Here is a 17,465-nt window from a genome sequence, read left to right as displayed (position 1 = left end):
GCATTCTCTGTATAGAACATATCCTTCCCTTTATTGTGCTTCCCCTAAATACCAGTATAGGTTCTGTGGGTACAATAAGAAAGGAACCTCAGAATCCTTTTTTTATAAATGTTATAGTGTCACATTCTTTGGGACTTTGTTTCTAGGCAGCTGTTGTGCTTTGTATGGATGTGGGCTTTGCTATGAGTAACTCCTGTCCTGGTGAAGAATCTCCTTTTGAACAAGCAAAGAAAGTGATGACCATGTTTGTCCAACGACAGGTGAGTTTCAAATTGACCTTGAGCTTGTAACCTACATTGCCTCCACCTATTAATGCAAGATACCAACCTTATAATATCTACCCCCTGTGTTTAGGGGAATGGGTGGATTTCCTACCTATACTCATAAAGGTTCATTTATCACTAGAACCTGCTATTTTTTCTTTCCCTTCTGTTGGCCCCTTCACTGGATATTAACAGTTTTTATCAGAAACAAAGGGCAGTAATGTTTAAAAACACACCCTCTGGGCCAGGAGACTTGGCTTATAATCCTTGCTTTGCCATATCATTTACTAACCACATCATCCTAAGAAAGTTCTTCAATTTCTTTGTACCTAGTCCATTTACCTTTTGCTGTGTAGCAAACTACCCCAAACCTTTATGTCCTTTTTTTTTTTTTTTTTTTTGATACTGGGAATTGAATTCAGGGGTGCTTTACCATAGAGCTACATTCCCAGTCTTTTATCATTCCTGGTTATATGGGATGATTATATGATCTCTGCTAGGTTATTCCCTCTTAAGGCTTATACAGTTGCTTTTGTTGGAGGCTGGGGTGGGTATCATCTGAAGGCTTGACTGGGTTGAATGTCCAAAGTGACATACTCACATGTCTGAAAAATAATCTTATGGCAACTGTGAACTCAGTTGGTGTGCTCCATCAGTACCTCTGCTTCGCTATGTAGCTTGGGATGCAAACAGTGTAGCAGCTGGTTTTAAGAAGAAGTATCCAGGAGCAAGTATTCATTTTAAGAGACCCTGCCTATATGGCTTCTTATGACCTAGCTTTAGAAATCCCAGAAAACCAGTTTCATTGTTTTCTATTGGTCAAACAAGTCACCAAGGCCAGCTCAAATTTAAGGGTGGAGAATTACATTTATTTTAATAAGGAATAGCCTGCAAATACAGGGAGCAAAGGAATGGATGGATGGTGACCATCTTGGGGACTATCTACCACAGTGTCTGGGGAGAAAAGTGAGAAAAATAACAAAACTTCCCACATAGAGTTGTTTTGAGGAATAAAAGAATTAATATAGGTAAAGTGCTTATTGTTAACAATATGAAATTATTAGTTCTTATTATTTCTGCCCCTTCTACTTGGTATGACTGCCATGTTTTTTAAGTCCATGAGAACTTGCATCATTCACTGGGTACTGCAACTCCTCCTGGACACCTCTGCTATTTTTCTGGGTATTGCCATTTGCATGAGGCACTGCTACTTCCCACCTGTCATTCTAGATTTTCATAAATTCTGATGGCTTGAAGTCCTTGGTATGTCAAAGAAGAGATCTCTGTAACCCTATTTGGTATAGGTGTGTTGGTAGTATTCAAGTAGTACTGCTGTGTCCCAATATAGTAAAAGATGTGTACTTTTGCCTTCTGGGGATTGAATATAAACCTGTATGCATGCTAATAAGTATGTCCTTTACCACAGAGCTACACCCTCAGCTCCTAGAGTTTTTTATTGCTGCTGTTTTTGTTTTAAGAGAAGCCATCTAAGTGAATCTAAATGGTTGAGAGACAAAGCCATATAGGTACTATACCAGTTTCATACCTCCCTCAAAATTTTCTCCCCTACCATAACTGAAGTTTTTGTCATTAGAGCAAGATTATCTTAGCTTCAGGTGAATTCTTGTCTAGGAGGCAGATACCTGCCCAGGCCATATGCTGGACATTTTTTTCTTTTTTAATATTTATTTTTTTTAGTTTTCGGCGGACACAACATCTTTGTTTGTATGTGGTGCTGAGGATCGAACCCGGGCCGCACGCATGCCAGGCGAGCACGCTACCTCTTGAGCCACATCCCCAGCCCAGTGCTGGACATTTTTGAACCCAAGTGGCAGGGACTTTTGCTTCGTGTACAACTGGGAATTGTAGGTGGAATTGTTTTGGGAAATTTAGCAGGCAAAACAATAATAAAAATGATAGAATTAATTTCTCTTCCCATAGAGCAGTTCTCTGCATTAATGTAAAAGGCTTATATTAACACTTTGGTGGGGATGGGATTGCCTTTTGTATCAGATACTGTTTTTCATTTTATTATGAAGTGTTTCATAAAAGAGGAAAATGAGAAAAGTTCCATAATCAAATCTACTTTCCCATTGTCTTATGCTATGCAATCCTAACGCTTTACTATATATTTTTTTCTTTTCATATAAAGTAATGTACCTTATATTACAGATGAAGTTGAAGCCCTTTACTAGTGCTTTTTCTTTTTCTTCTGTTCCTTTCCTTAGAATTTTGGTAGTTGTGACCATGCATATTTTGTATGCGTTGGACATAAGTGTGGATTCCTAAATAGTAATGTTGTATCAAGCCATCAGAAGTATATGTAAATGATTTTATATGGCACATGTAATTTTGCATTTAATTTTTTTCAGCCTTATGGTTTTGAAATTTATTCACATCAATAAAATGTTGCACAAACTCATTCATTTTTACTGATATAATACTTCATTGTATAAGTATTCTGCAATGTATTCTTGTGTTCTGTTGGTAGATTGGATGTTTGCAGTTTTTTCCTTATTATGAACTGTCCTGAAGTGCAAACTTTCTTGTTCATTGTCTTATGTACATGTGCAAGAATTTCTCTAGGGTATATATGCCTATCTGTGAAATGGCTGGAATATAGAATATGAACTTGCAAAATTTTTTTCCAATCTCTGGAAAATCCCTACCTTAAATAAATATTTTAGGAAGACAGACTACAATCTTTTCAAATTATCCATGATTAGTTAACATTAAGAATTAGATTCTGATTTGACTGGAAGACATTAAAAGCCTTTACCACCTTCCTATTTCTTCACTCTAACTTGTGCTGAAATGAGACTTATAATCAATTTTTAAAAATCTACTTAAAACCTAGTAATTGTCATTATCAGTAAGTCCCATATTTGATCAAGCCTAATGTTTGTGACCCCATGGACCTGCCATAGAGAAGTATAATTGTCTGATCTTGAAGGTTAGGTTTCTTATTACTTTCAGGTTGTTTTAATATGATTTTCAGCCTTCTGATGTTCTTCTCTAGGTGTTTGCTGAGAGCAAGAATGAGATTGCTTTGGTCCTGTTTGGTACAGATGGCACTGAGAATGCCCTTGCTGCTGGGGACCAGTATCAGAACATCACAGTGCATAGACACCTGATGCTACCAGATTTTGATTTGCTAGAGGACATTGAAAGCCGAATCCAACCAGGTTCTCAACAAGCTGACTGTATCCTTTTTCAACCAGAGAAGACTGAAGAAATTTTCGTTGATCTGGGGATTCATAATCTAGTTTGGTGGGGCTCTCTTAGAGTCCTGGCTCTGGCATCTAGGCATATTTTGTTCTGAGGAGAAGGAGGTGATGTGGGTTATGATTTAATGTGAAATTAATCAAATTGGTTACCCAGGCTGTAGGTCCTCCAGTCACATGCCCCTTCTCTGCATTACTGATACTGAGAAGTTAGGAGGCATTGAAAAGGAAGATATTAGGAAGTATATGTGTGTATTGATTATATGATTATCTTTGGTGGGAATGCTGGTTAGAAATGTTTCAGGTAGAGAAAAGATAGTTTAGAATAGTTTGCATTAGCATTCTACTTGTTTTCTAGATGGAGGGTGCTTTTGTGCTGAAAATCAAGTTGATATCCAAACTCAGATTTTCAGTTTCTTCCATAGATTTACTAATTTTAAGGACTTACTCTTGGTTTTTGTTTGTTTGTGGTTTTTTTGTTTTGTTTTGTTTTTTTCCCCTCAACAATTAGTAGTACCATTCCTGATCACTGGGAGATGCTCTGTGTTGAGTGACTTGCAAATATTACATTATGGCTTACTTCTAATTTAAGAATGTACTGTGATCACAAAAAATGACTTCTAGATATTGATAAAGGGCATCAAAATTTTCAGTTAAAAATGAATAGATTATCTCTTTTTTCACATTGTATGCAGGATGTATATTTTGATGTATAGCATTTGTGAATATATGTTCATAAAATAAATTTTGGAGGATGGACATTTGAGCAAGCACTTGTAAGTTCTCACATAATCCACTGTAAATTTCTAGCACTGTGGACTTTGCTAGAAAAAAAATTACATGTTCATAGAAAGAAGTGACTGGTGCTCTTTCTACCCTTAACTAGCTGAGTCCTGGATGCCCTGATTGTGTGCATGGATGTGATTCAGAATGAAACTGTGTAAGTACCTCACTCAAAGCTGGATATGAGCCTTTGCAAAATATTGTACGGGTTGATAAATATTCAGTGCACCATGTGACTTGTTATTCATCAGGTAGCATGTTTTTTGTTGCAAAAGGAACTTTTTTTGATAGAAAGTGGTTCAATCTCAGCTTTTTAAAAGTTTAAGACGATGAAGGGCTATATTTGAGGGAAACAAACACTTGATGTATTTCAATATCCTTTTTACTTAATTACTAGGAATTTAAAAAAATACTAAGTGGGGGCTAGTGATATAGTTTAGTGATAGAATACTTATCTAGCATATGCAACGTACTGGTACCAGCACCACAAAAACAAAATGAAACAAATAAAGTAAAAAGATAAAAATACCAAGTGGTGTATAATCCCTAAGTAACTGATATTAAGTAGTAACTCTGACCAACTTCCTGATTCATTATTTATTTAATTATTGTGCAGTGAAGATGTATGTCTTTGAACACATAAACTCTGCTCAGTGACCAAATATATTTGAGTTTTAGAATATAACTAAGAATGATTTCTTATTGTGATGACTCTCTCTATCTCTCTCTCTCAGAGGAAAGAAGTTTGAGAAGAAGCATATTGAAGTGTTCACTGACCTCAGCAGCCCATTCAGCAAAGATCAGCTAGATATTATAATTCATAACTTGAAGAAATCTGGCATCTCCCTCCAGTTCTTGTAAGGTCCTAAGAATAATGTATGTAGACAAGTCCTGTCATCCCTAATGCAGTGAATGGGACCCTTTATGAAGACTCCATGGGAGTCTTCTCTTTTGGCAAACTTGGAATCTGTCACATGACTGATTGCTCAGCAAACACTGATTGTTCTTTGTTTTCTAGGAACTCTTGAGTTTTGGTGATAAAGAGTGGAAAGCCCAGTGAAATATAGTGAAACAGAGGAATTGAACAGTAACATCATTTGTGTACTGTTTTTGGACTCATAGAATTGAGGGATTAGAATAATCTTTTGAGGATATTCAGTTTCTCTCTTGTCTGCATATAAGATTTTATTCAAACAGTTATCAGATTGATGATTTCTTTATTGAAAAAGCTCACGAGAACTGCCCTACTGATCATAATTTCTTTGGTGGGACAAAAGTTTCTGCTTGGGAATCATTTTATAACATATAGTGTTTATATTTACACTTTCTCACATCTGAAGGTTGCAGGGATATGTAAAATAATTTTCTTGTTTGTGCTTAGAGATGAGGAAACAGATTTATGGGAAAACATATACTTCACAGTTTATTAGGCAGAGTTTCTCCTCTCACAGTAGCTTAAATTTCCCCTCCAGCATTTACTTTCTTCATCATACCTCCCTAACAAAAAAACTCTTCACTACACTAATCCTGGGGCTGCATTTGAAGTCTATTTTTCTTGTCCTATTTTTGATGAAAGCAAGTGATGGTATAGGATGTTGAATTATTAATTTAGGGGTGCTCATTTTTCAAATTGAGAGCTGTACTAAGAAGCCTCTAGCTGTGAGTAGTAAGCCTTTGGCTCTTTAAAATGCCTGCCATAGGGAATTGACCTCTCTTGCTTGCATATATCTCATAATAGTGCTGAGGGACATCTTCCTATAGGACTGTAGAAAGAGATTCTGAATAACTCATCAAATTGATACTTGTTAAGACAGTACTTCAGAAAAAATTAAGTGCTTTTTAAATGACACTTCTTATTGAGTTGAGGGTTTCTCAGTACTACGGGATCCCAGTTCAGTTTCTGTTTCCCATTCATGATCTCAGGTTACCACCACACAGTTGACGTATACTGTATTGCACTTCTGCCAATGTCATTGAGAAAAAGCTGTGTTTCTTTTTTTTTTTTTTGGTATGAGAAACCCAAAAAGAGGGATGCTTATTATTTGACTGATTAATTTTTTTCTTGGGTGATATGTTTTCTTCTTGTGCTACAAACTGCCAGCATACAAAGCTTATGGTTTTATTGTTTTGTGTATTTCATGTTTGGTCAATTGTTCTAGGTGGATTTAAAAAATACCAGCAGCATAAAAAAGCACTATGTTTTTATCAGACTTGTTCCTCAGACACAGCTTTGAGTTTCTTCTGCTGACTACTGAGAATACTTACTTCTGATTAAATGTAGGGCAGAAAGAACTGCTATTGTAATTTTTTAATTAAGGGTAAACTTCTAATTCTTCATTTTATCATCTGTCATTCCTTCTTCCTGGCCAATATGTGGAAATAGCAGTAACCAACTCTGGGTGCTACACCTTGCTTCCTGGAAGCTTTTTATTTGACAAATAATGTAGGGCCTACAAATCTGTCATGTGAAATATGTATAGAAACATTTCAAACAAAACCCTATTTTAAGTATAGCAAATAAAATCATAGAAAAATTCCCTTAAAAATAACCATCCACATAGAGGTGGCCAGCAGAGAAAGTTGAGTGAACTGAAAAGATTGCCAAATTTAGCCAGTTAGGTTTGTAGGGGTAAGAGAGTAAGGGGTGCTGCTATGGAAAGTATCTCGCCCTTTTTCAGTCAGGCAACTGAATCTTTGCTTCATTATTTATTAGCTATGTAGCTTTGGCCAGATTATTTCATCTCAGTAGCTTTAGTTGCTTTTAGAAAATGGAGATATAAATCTCTAATGTAAGGATTAAATGAGATTGTTTATGCAAAAGTATTTGTAAAGTATTGTATAGAATATTACCAAAGTTTATTTGGATGGTTCATTTTTTAATTTGCATATTGATTATTGAATATTTTCATAACTGGTAATCCCAACTTAATTTTGGCTCATTTCAATCAAACACCTGGCATGAAACTCAAGAACAAAATTGGGTTTTACTTATATCTAGCAATTTTATGATTTCGGTGTAGAAATTCTGTGTCTGCAATAATATTTGAGTTTTAAGTATTTTACATACATTGTTTTATTTAAACCCCATAATAACTATGAGGGATTATTAGTAGGCTTGGTTTTTCTTTTGCCTGCCTAGAATATCATATAGCCTTTTTCTAGAAAATATTCCTTCTTGAACTGTAACATTCTAGCTGGAGGTTAGACTAACATCTTATAGTTTTGACCCTCAGGCTATCATTGTTTCTGATTTTTTTTAAATTTGAGACCACTAGATTGAACCCTAAGGCCCTTGTAGGTAGTGGAGTCCGGCATTATGATTTTGTGTTAGTTCACCCTATTGTGTGACAAAATACCTTAGACTGAGAAGTTTATAAACAAAAGAAATTTATTTCTTAGGGTTCTGCAGGTTTGGGAAGTTGAAGATCACAACCTAAGCAGATTCAGTGTTTGGTGAGGGACTTCTGCTTCCAAGATGGTGCCTGTTGCTGTGTCTTCACATAGCTCAAAGGCCAAAAAAGATAGAAAAAAGGCATGCCCTTCAGTCTCTTTTTTCCATTTTCTTTTCTTTCTTTTTTTTTCTTTTCTTTTTGGTATTAAGATTTGACCCAGAAGCACTTTACCGTTGAGCTACCTCCCCAGGCTTTTTCTTTATTTTTTATTATTTTTTGGTATTGTGGATTAAATTCAGGGATGCTTAACTACTGAGCCACATCCCCCACCCTTTTTATCTGTTATTTTTGAGACAGGGTCTTGCTATGGGCCTTAGGGCCTTGATAAGTTGCTGAGGCTAGATTTGAACTTGTGATCCCTGAGTCAATAGGATTACAAGTGTGCACCACCATGCCCTGCTCTTTTTTATTTTTTATTTTGATACAGAGTCTTACTAAGTTGCTGAGAGTCACATTAAGTTGCCCAGGCTGGCCTCAGACTTGGCATCCTCCTGCCTCAGCCTCTGAGTTGCTGGAATTACAAGGTGTGCACCACTGTGCCTGCCCCCTTTAATCTTTTATATAGGATCTCTGATGCCATTTCTGCAGATTTAATGATTTAATCATCCCTCCAAAGATATCACTTCTTAATACTATCACATTAACGATTAAGTTTCAACATAGAAATTTGGGTGGATACGTTTAGACCATAGCAGAGCTTGAACGTATGTGGAGGCAATGTGGAGAAAGCCATAATTGAGCAAGTGAAGCCAGTATAAAGGCAAACGAAGGCATATTATGGAGAGAGACAATGAGAAGGTCAGATATTGTCGAAGGAGAGTTCCTGGGTCTGGTCATCCTAAGGCCATGTACAGCTGTTTCTTTAGTTGTTTGGTTATATATCAAATCAAAGAGGTTTTAGTAACTTGAAATGAGAAGAGTATTGGCAGATGAGAAATACGAAGTTTTGTGAGATTGATTGACATGAATATTTTCTTGTAGCTTGTGAGTATCAGTCAAAGGATTGGAACCCAGTTTATTTGGCTTCAGAGCTTGTCCTCTTTAACTATTGCTAATCTTTTCTTAATAGTTTGCCCTTCCCAATTGCCAAGATAAATGGTACTGGGGACAGAGGAGATGGCAGCTTGTACTTAGATGATCGTGGACCCTCCTTTCCTCAAAAAGGTATTACTGAGCAGCAAAAAGAAGGCATTCAGATGGTGAAAAATGTGATGATGTCTTTAGAAGGTGAAGATGGGCTGGATGAAATTTATTCCTTCCGGTAAGAAGTGAAAGTGTGTGACAACTTTTAGTTGTACCCAAATAAATTTCTTTTGATTATGTATTTCCTTAATGCTTTGCTTTTTTGAGCTGCTCTCAAATTAGCAGCCAGTCTTTAAATGTATTCTGAGTTTTATTAAAGAAATGGTATACTTACGTTCATCTCCCTTTTCTGGGTTTGTGTGGTTATCACAGGTTTCTCATTTATTTCCAGACTTATATAAATGGAGTTTGCGAATATAGAGAAAAAACAAGACATTTAACAAGTCGGTTTGTAAAAGATAAAGTAGTAGATTTCTTCTTTATGCCAAGCTTGAGGCACTTTTGCGGGGGGTCTCTTTTCATACCTCTGCAAAAATCATTTTCAGTTATAAAAAGTGATATCAGATCAGGAATAATCAATCTCTTTATCTTCTGATTTAGGAAGTGTGTCACTGTTTTTTGTTTGTTTTTAATTTTTGGTCACAAAATAGTTTGACCAGGCCAAAGAAAAAAGAAATTTAAACCCAAAACATGAAGAATTCATAGCAATGTATTTCACATGAGTATTATGAAAACAACATAATTTTTAAAAAGTAAAATCCCTGAAGTGCCATATAACAATGAAGCAAACTACTTTTTTCATGTATCCATAAAGACTATGGAAGAAACCATTTTCTTTATCCATCTTATTCTCAGTTAGAATTGGACAGAATTTTATTTTGAGAAAAAAAAAATACATATAGGAATTAATGGCATCTAGACTATCATGTGTATAAGGGGTCTGATTTGGCAAAAGTGACCATAGAATATTTTACTAAACAGTTGGCTCTTATGGATTCAGATTCTTAGGGAAATACTGCTTGATGTTCATGAATTAATTCCAGTTTATCAACCAGTACACAAAATACAGGCAGGCAGTGTAAGCAGAATTCTTAAAAGAAGTAAAGATTCAACAACTAGAATATTTTTCAGTGGCAATAGTATATATCTGTTCTAATATTTTTCTCAGCCACAATGTTTAAGTATTTCTGGTAAGCTACAATTTACGAATATTACATCCTTACTTTGTAAATGTGAACACCCTTGAAAAATTATAGGTAAGTTAAAGTTTTGGAAATAGAATAATAATTTTCCAGAGGGTTGCTAAAGAAATCAATGAGGAATACTGTAAAGTGAAGTTTCTTGGCATAATGTGTATTGTCACAATATGTGCAGATATATATTCTTAAGTTCTCTCAAAAATTTTGGGAATACATGCCTTAAACTACATATTAGCCATGATAACATAAAGAAAAATTACAGGCCAATATAAATTTTAAAAATGATTTTTAAAGTTTTTTCCTCCTTGTAGCATAGCAGGCAGATACATTATTGACTATGCATTGTCCTAGCAATTTGAAGCTACTTTGATTTTAGATCTGCCATGAAAGTGTGGACTAGAACCTTTCCATCCAGTACAGAATCTCTTAGCCACATGTGGCTATTTAAGTTTAAATAAATTTAAAAATTTGATCTTTAGTCACACTAGTCACATTTTAGTTCAGTTGCCTGTTGGGGCGTCATGGTTCGAAATGGAGTATTTCATGGATGGCATTAGAGCAGATTATGCTTAGTGAAGCTAGCCAATCCCTAAAAAACAAATACCAAATGTCTTCTTTGATATAATGAGAGCAACTAAGAACAGAGCAGGGAGGAAGAGCAGGAAGAAAAGATCAACATCAATCAGAGACATGAGGTGGGAGGGAAAGGGAGAGAAAAGGGAAATTGCATGGAAATGGAGGGAGACCCTCAATGTTATACAAAATTACATATAAGAAGTTGTGAGGGGAAGGGGAAAATAAACAAGGAGGGAAATGAATTACAGTAGATGGGGTAGAGAGAGAAGATGGGAGGGGAGGGGAGGGGAGGGGGGATAGCAGAGGATAGGAAAGGTAGCAGAATACAACAGTTACTAATATGGCATTATGTAAAAATGTGGAGGTGTAACCGATGTGATTCTGCAATCTGTATTTGGGGTAAAAATGGGAGTTCAAAATCCACTTGAATCTAATATATGTAATACGAGATGTCAAGAGCTTTGTAATATTTTGAACAACCAATAAAAAAAAAAAAAAAAAAAGAAAGAAATGGAGTATTTCAAATCAGTATAGAAATTTTACTCCACAGCACTAGACTAGACTTATGCCATGAAGATCTTTGGAAGACAGCTTGAGTTCTTGGGGAGATTTAACTCTACTGCATAACTGATAACAGTTGTTCTCAAATCTAATATGATACTGGTCTTTAGATTTTCCCCTGGAAGAGAATCTATATCCTTATGATGGTTTTAGCTTTGACTTATACTTGGATTAATAATGTCTTATGAGATAGTTTATATCTGGCTTAGACCCACTCATTCCCCAACAAACCCAAAGCAAATATATACTGTAAGCTCACTAAATAGGGTGTCAGTTGAATATCAATTATTTATTTTAAATCATTTCTGAGAATTGGAGTCTATTGAGGTCTCTCTGTCTATAACTGTGGATCATGTAAGATAATTCTCTTGACCTCTTTGTAGACGGTTTTTCATCTATAACCAAGGAGATGGAGCCAAAGGCTTTGAGTATATTTAATTGCTAATTCCTTTGTTTTTTATCTTAGTGAAACCATAAATTCCACCTATCCTATAATCTTCTATGTTATATTTCATTAGAGCAAGTAAGAGTTGATCTTTACTTTTAAGTGAAGAAGCTCCTCCTCCAGCCCTTCACACCAGTAAAAAACCTAGAGTTATCTATCTTAAGACTAAATGTAGACAAATAATTTGCTTTATACCCAGTAGTCTTTACTTAAATCTTTCTACTGTTTGCATTAAAAATAGCTCATGTCTTTTAAGAGATTTGGAATTAACTAACTAAGTATGTGAATTGTGGTGTTGTAAGCAGTGGTATCATATTCCAGAGCAGGTTCTTATCCTTGGGTCTGTTGTTTTCAGGGAGTTGATAAACCATTTATATTGTGTGCAAACTCATTTATGAATGTGCTTTTATTATATCCTCAAAGGTGTCCTTGGTCCTGAGAAAAATGTAAAGAATCTTTGGCAGAGTTGAAAGAATGATTGAATAGGGGAAGATAGAGCTATTCATTTTCACCTGTCAGTAAAACGGTTCAAGTCCTTCTTCCTTCTAAGCCATCTCATTTGTGTTCTGGCTCTCTCCCAAATGATTGTCATTTTCCTGCCATCCCCTGCTGTTCCTCTGTCTATAATCATCAACATCTCATTTCTCATTCTAGAAAATTGAGTGCATCATCTAGCATAAGGTAGCGTTCTTAAATTGTTTTTATTGTATATTTTTCCTTATTAAGTGAGAGTCTGAGACAACTGTGTGTCTTCAAGAAAATTGAGAGGCGTTCCATGCCCTGGTCCTGCCAGCTGACCATTGGCTCCAATTTGTCTATAAAGATCGTGGCCTATAAATCGGTAAGTGGTAGGTACACATTTTTTAAAGAGAAGTTACCAGAGAGATAAATATGCTTATATAAGCAGCTGACAATTCATGAGTGGGTTATTCAGAGTATAATTAATGCTTCTCTAGCTGCTCTTCCTTTTCATTTAGTCTTCTGTTTAGCTTCTTATGTAAAAGGCATACCAGGAGAAGTTTTCAGAATTATGTATGATAAAGTTTGATTCCCTCCCTTTTCTCTGCATTGATAATTGATTGTTATGGAATTCAGCTCTCTTGGTGTGTCTCTGGCTCTGTGTGTGAGTATGTGTTTGTGTGTGTGTGTGTGTCTCTTCTTTTAAAGAAAGAAAATGTAATTCATTATGTTGACACTGTAATATGGCAGAAATGTCAATGATGTGCAAAAGTTCAGAGTTTTGGAGACTCACACTTAATTCATTTATTAATGATCTGATAGTGACAAGATCTATGAAACATTAAAAGATAGTGAGTTATTGTGAAATTATGTTTCATAATATACGCACATTTGACCATAATATTATGCACACTTTAAAAAGTGAGTTTCTTTTGGTAATTATTTAATGAAATTCCAGTCTGAATTGGAATCTCTGACCCATGTTTCCACATGAGCAAGGATTTGCCTTTTTTGCTAAATCTACAGAATAAAATAAAAACATTTTAAATATAAAAAGTAAATATACAGACATGTTTTTGTATATTCGAGGACTGAGTTCCTAAACCCATGGTATGTCATAAGAAGCTTGGAGGTAGTTCTTTATTTTGGGTTCCATTAAGGCCTAGAATAGTGTTCCTAGGAATGAGAATAGTCTCCTCCCTACTTTATTTGGCTTTCCTTTTCAAAATTTGTTGATTTCTGACTATTGATATGTTGCTTTCTCTTTCTTTTTTATTAGAATATTGATAAAGTGTATGGTCTTCCTTTTTTAGGGTTTTGCATAGAAATTATATATGTATATTCAGATATTAATATCTGTAGATCATCCTAGGGGATAATGAAATGTAGAGAAAGTTACAGGTATTTCCTATTATAAAATAAGCCTAGATTTCCACAATAGGTAAGATAAAACAATGTAGCTAGAGTAATTGTTCTAGATTTTTGTTTGTGAACCAGAGAACATGTTAGGTTTTTATCTTCTGTCAATCAGAATCCTAACATTCCTTTTTTTATTTTTTTTTATTTTGAAATTAAGATTACTTTGGAGCAAATTAAAAAGACTTGGATGGTTGTGGATGCAAGAACCCTAAAGAAAGAAGATATACAAAAAGAAACAGTTTATTGCTTAAATGATGATGATGAAACTGAAGTTTCCAAAGAAGATACTATTCAAGGTATGTTAGTAAGAGTTTGCACTTTAGCCTAAAAGAGATTTTTCTTAAGGCAGTATGAGACAGGCTACTATTTGTATTATTGTTCACTTAAGGATTTTACTTTGAGGTATAGATAAGATACAGCTGTCTGATGGAGACATTTTTTCCTTTAGCTCATCTGTTGGGACTTAGGCTGAATGGCTTCTAAGAGAGCACGTTTTTCATCCCTGTCAATTTTAATTTCAGGTGACAGGGCTTAATACTTGGCTTTATTTAAAATTGAAACTCATTAGCTAAGAGAGTGTTAACATTAAAGTGGCTGAAGCAAGTGTTTTGTTTATTTTTTATTTCCATGATGATTATTCTTCCAAGTTCCAATTTCAGTTATTATATCCAGATACGTTTTCTTATGTTAATTCAGAGGATAAGGAAAATTATTTTAGTTATATTGCTTTGGACTCACTAAGATCTTTAAAGTTGTACTCATATATTATTCCCGTTTGCCTTGGATAGTATGTCTAGATGGCCTTTCTATCCAGAGGACTTAGAAGCTAGCTAAGAATATCTGAATATTCAAGAGCTAAAATTGTAATATACCAAATGATGGTTTAAGATAGCAACCAGAATTCTAAAAGAAATTTATTGCCAGGCTATGCACTGCTCAATATAGTTTTGATTTGCAAGTTTTGACAAAAATTTCATCTATAGCACTGTATCTCATAGCGTATAGTTATGTGTGTTAGGAGTAGAGACATTTAAAAGTGGGAATGGGGGCTGGGGATGTGGCTCAAGCGGTAGCGCTCTCACCTGGCATGCGTAGGGCACTGGGTTCGATCCTCAACACCACATAAAAATAAAAAATAAAAATATTGTGTCCACCTAAATATTAAAAAAAAATAAAAGTGGGAATGATTTTGACTCCCTGGAGGATTATGTATGAAGTATAATTAACACCCTCCAATTTCTAATAGCTCTTTAATTCAGTTCAGTAGTATAGAACATGAATTTTGGAATTGGACTTGGGGTAGAATCATTCCTCATGGTTTGATCTTGGTATGACTGGCACATAGTAGGTAGAGTAGCATAAGGCCCAAGACCAGGAAAGTAGAGGGCCTACTGTGGTACAAAATTGACAGCCTGCATTTTCTCTGTTAGCTGTCACAACAACTTAAAGAAGCAGGCACTTGTTATTTCCACTTTACAGATAAAGAACCAAGGCTGAAAGGCATTCATTAACATATTCAAAGTCACACAGTTAACAGCTAGCAGAACTTGAATCTAAGGCTGTGTTCCTTTACAGTCTGTGTTCCTACATATTATTCTGAATCAGGACTGACTAATTAAGGGCTTTCAATGATAGAATACATTTATACATTGAAAGCAGTGTGGAGTCTTACGGTTTTGAGGAGCAGGGAATCATTGGGACTGCATTTTAGGAAACTGAATATGACAATTGGGTACAGAATGGATTGGAAGGAGAAAGGTCTAGAGATAAGGGTGTAGGTTCTTTTTGTTGTTAGCAAAGAAAACTCTGGTATGTTACACAAAGATAATTTATAGTGAGGCAATGGAAGGAGAAGAGTTAAAACCCGTTTGGGTTCAAAGAACATTGAAGTGCATCTTTTTCACCTTTATCATTTTATTTACAGACTTCCTTTACTTGTCCTCCATTCCCTACCTCCTAACATGCAGAATTCTCTTTCTTAAGCAGAGAGACTAGTATACACATGTGGGCAAAGAAATATGGTTATATATTGTAGGGGTTTTTTTTGTACTTTCTGCCAGGTACAAAATTAAAATTATTTGCCCTTTAAGTAGAAGAACCAGAAAACCCAAGACATTTTTAATTAGAACTTTCAAGTTACCGTTAAATGAATCAAATGAAAAATTGACTGATGACAGAAAAATTTAAAAAAGCTTTTGGTTTAGATACCACTGTTAATCAAGTACCATATATTTTCCCGTTAAAATGTTGTTGGAGTTTTTTTTGTTATTGTTGCCAGTTTTTTTTTCAACATACATGATAAAAATTGCAACATGGATTTTTGTTGTTGTTGTTTTTAATTTTTTAAAGTTTTTTTGTAGTTGTAGATGGACAGAATGACTTTATTTGTTTATATTTATGTGGTGCTGAGGATCGAACTCAGTGCCTCATGCATGCTAGACAAGCGCTCTACCACTGAGCTACAGCCTTAGCCCCTATTGTTATTGTTTTTGATATATGTATCAACAGACTAATAAGAACAAGTAAACACTAGATCATAGACTCTGCCCCTGGACACCCAGGCTTTTTTTGTTTTTTGTTTTTTAATTGTTATTGGTTGTTTCTCGGAGTAAAGAAGAATGTGCTTATCCTTGCCTTTTCCTTGAATTTTGATGATCCATGCCCCCACCAAATATATAAAATACTGTGTATTGAAAGGACATAATCTTTCTACAGAGCAGAAGCCTTGGAATAGACTTAGAGTTTTTGTCTTTTGTGGGTGGTGGGTGTGCTGCATTATGTAAATTTCTCAGTAATTAAAAAGAGAAAATGCAGTCAAATCCAAGAAATAGAAAAAATTTAAATGCAGAAAAATGTACAACTTAGCAGTTGAATGTTTCTAAACAGAAGAGTTTTGGTTTCGTAGGTATCCAGCATGGGTTTTTGAGAACATTTTGTTCTGAAAATTTCTTATGGATGGTTTTCTCTGTGGTCTCCAGGCTTCTGAATAAATGTGTTCTTGTTATTATGTTTACGAATCATGCTTGTAGTTTAGTTTACCATGGTTTATCTTTGGAGGATAACTAGTACATTGCATTTGTGACATCGTTTCTTTTAGCCTGGATAATCATTAAGGTAACTAGATTGCAAAAGATGCTACTTAAAAAATGTAATTAGATTTTAATTTTCTCTATATTGTATATGTGGATTGTGATTCTGCTGCTGCTCTTTCCCTGTTGATCACAAGGGGCAGCAATTTGATTCCAGGGAATAGAAGATGGAGGCTCACTCTAGAGTGTGCCTGCATTGTTAATGTATGTGTAGAGCTCATTTCATCTCAGAGAAAACGAGGCCCCATATGCTTAACAGATGCTCTTCTCTCGTTCTCTAGGGTTCCGCTATGGAAGCGATATAGTTCCTTTCTCTAAAGTGGATGAGGAACAAATGAAATACAAATCGGAGGGGAAGTGCTTCTCTGTTTTGGGATTTTGTAGATCTTCACAGGTACAGTAATTACTTTGCAATTATGAATAAAATCTGAGCTTTTCCCCAGTTGTTACTTGAGGTGGTATGCTTTTGATTGGTCATTTCGTTTACAATATTTATTTTACTTTGTTTTCTTTAATGTATTTGGGGGGTTAGTGTAGCTGTATTTGATTTTTGATACTCTTCCCTTTTTGCGGGGGTACTGGTGATTGGACCCAGGGATGCTCTACCACTGAGCTACATCCCTGGCTCTTTTTATTTTTTAAAACAGGGTCTTGCTAAATTCCTGAGACTGGTCTTGAACTTGTGATTCTCCTGCCTAAGCCTCCTGAGTTGCTGGGATTACAGGCATGTGCCACTGCACCCAGCTTATTTTTGATTTTTGAAGAGAAAAACCAAGATGTAAATAAATCTGAAGAATAGGTTCAGTTAAGTCATTTCCTCCCGTTGCTGACCATCAAAGCTCATAGTAACCTTAAAGGTAAAGAAATAGTATTCATTTCTTTGCTGTGGTATTTCTTTTTCTAAACTATAAT

At 35.3% G+C, this 17,465-nt stretch overlaps 1 protein-coding gene across 5 annotated transcripts in view; it reads left to right on the top strand.

Annotated features, from left to right (window-relative positions):
* Positions 1 to 17,465, top strand: part of Xrcc5 (X-ray repair cross complementing 5) — an 86,348-nt gene that overhangs the window by 3,149 nt on the left and 65,734 nt on the right. For all 5 annotated transcript variants that reach the window (XM_076866035.2, XM_076866037.2, XM_076866034.2 and 2 more), the window contains 8 exons: positions 147 to 260; positions 3,283 to 3,466; positions 4,379 to 4,427; positions 5,005 to 5,127; positions 8,792 to 8,983; positions 12,313 to 12,427; positions 13,622 to 13,760; positions 16,835 to 16,947. In XM_076866035.2, coding sequence (XP_076722150.1) covers positions 147 to 260; positions 3,283 to 3,466; positions 4,379 to 4,427; positions 5,005 to 5,127; positions 8,792 to 8,983; positions 12,313 to 12,427; positions 13,622 to 13,760; positions 16,835 to 16,947 — 1,029 coding nt within the window. The remainder of the gene's footprint in view (positions 1 to 146; positions 261 to 3,282; positions 3,467 to 4,378; positions 4,428 to 5,004; positions 5,128 to 8,791; positions 8,984 to 12,312; positions 12,428 to 13,621; positions 13,761 to 16,834; positions 16,948 to 17,465) is intronic.

This window comes from Callospermophilus lateralis, chromosome 9, assembly GCF_048772815.1.
Source record: "Callospermophilus lateralis isolate mCalLat2 chromosome 9, mCalLat2.hap1, whole genome shotgun sequence".
Lineage (NCBI taxonomy): Eukaryota > Metazoa > Chordata > Mammalia > Rodentia > Sciuridae > Callospermophilus > Callospermophilus lateralis.
The sequence above is the reverse complement of the archived record's forward strand: the minus strand, read 5'-3'. Positions and strand labels throughout refer to the sequence as shown.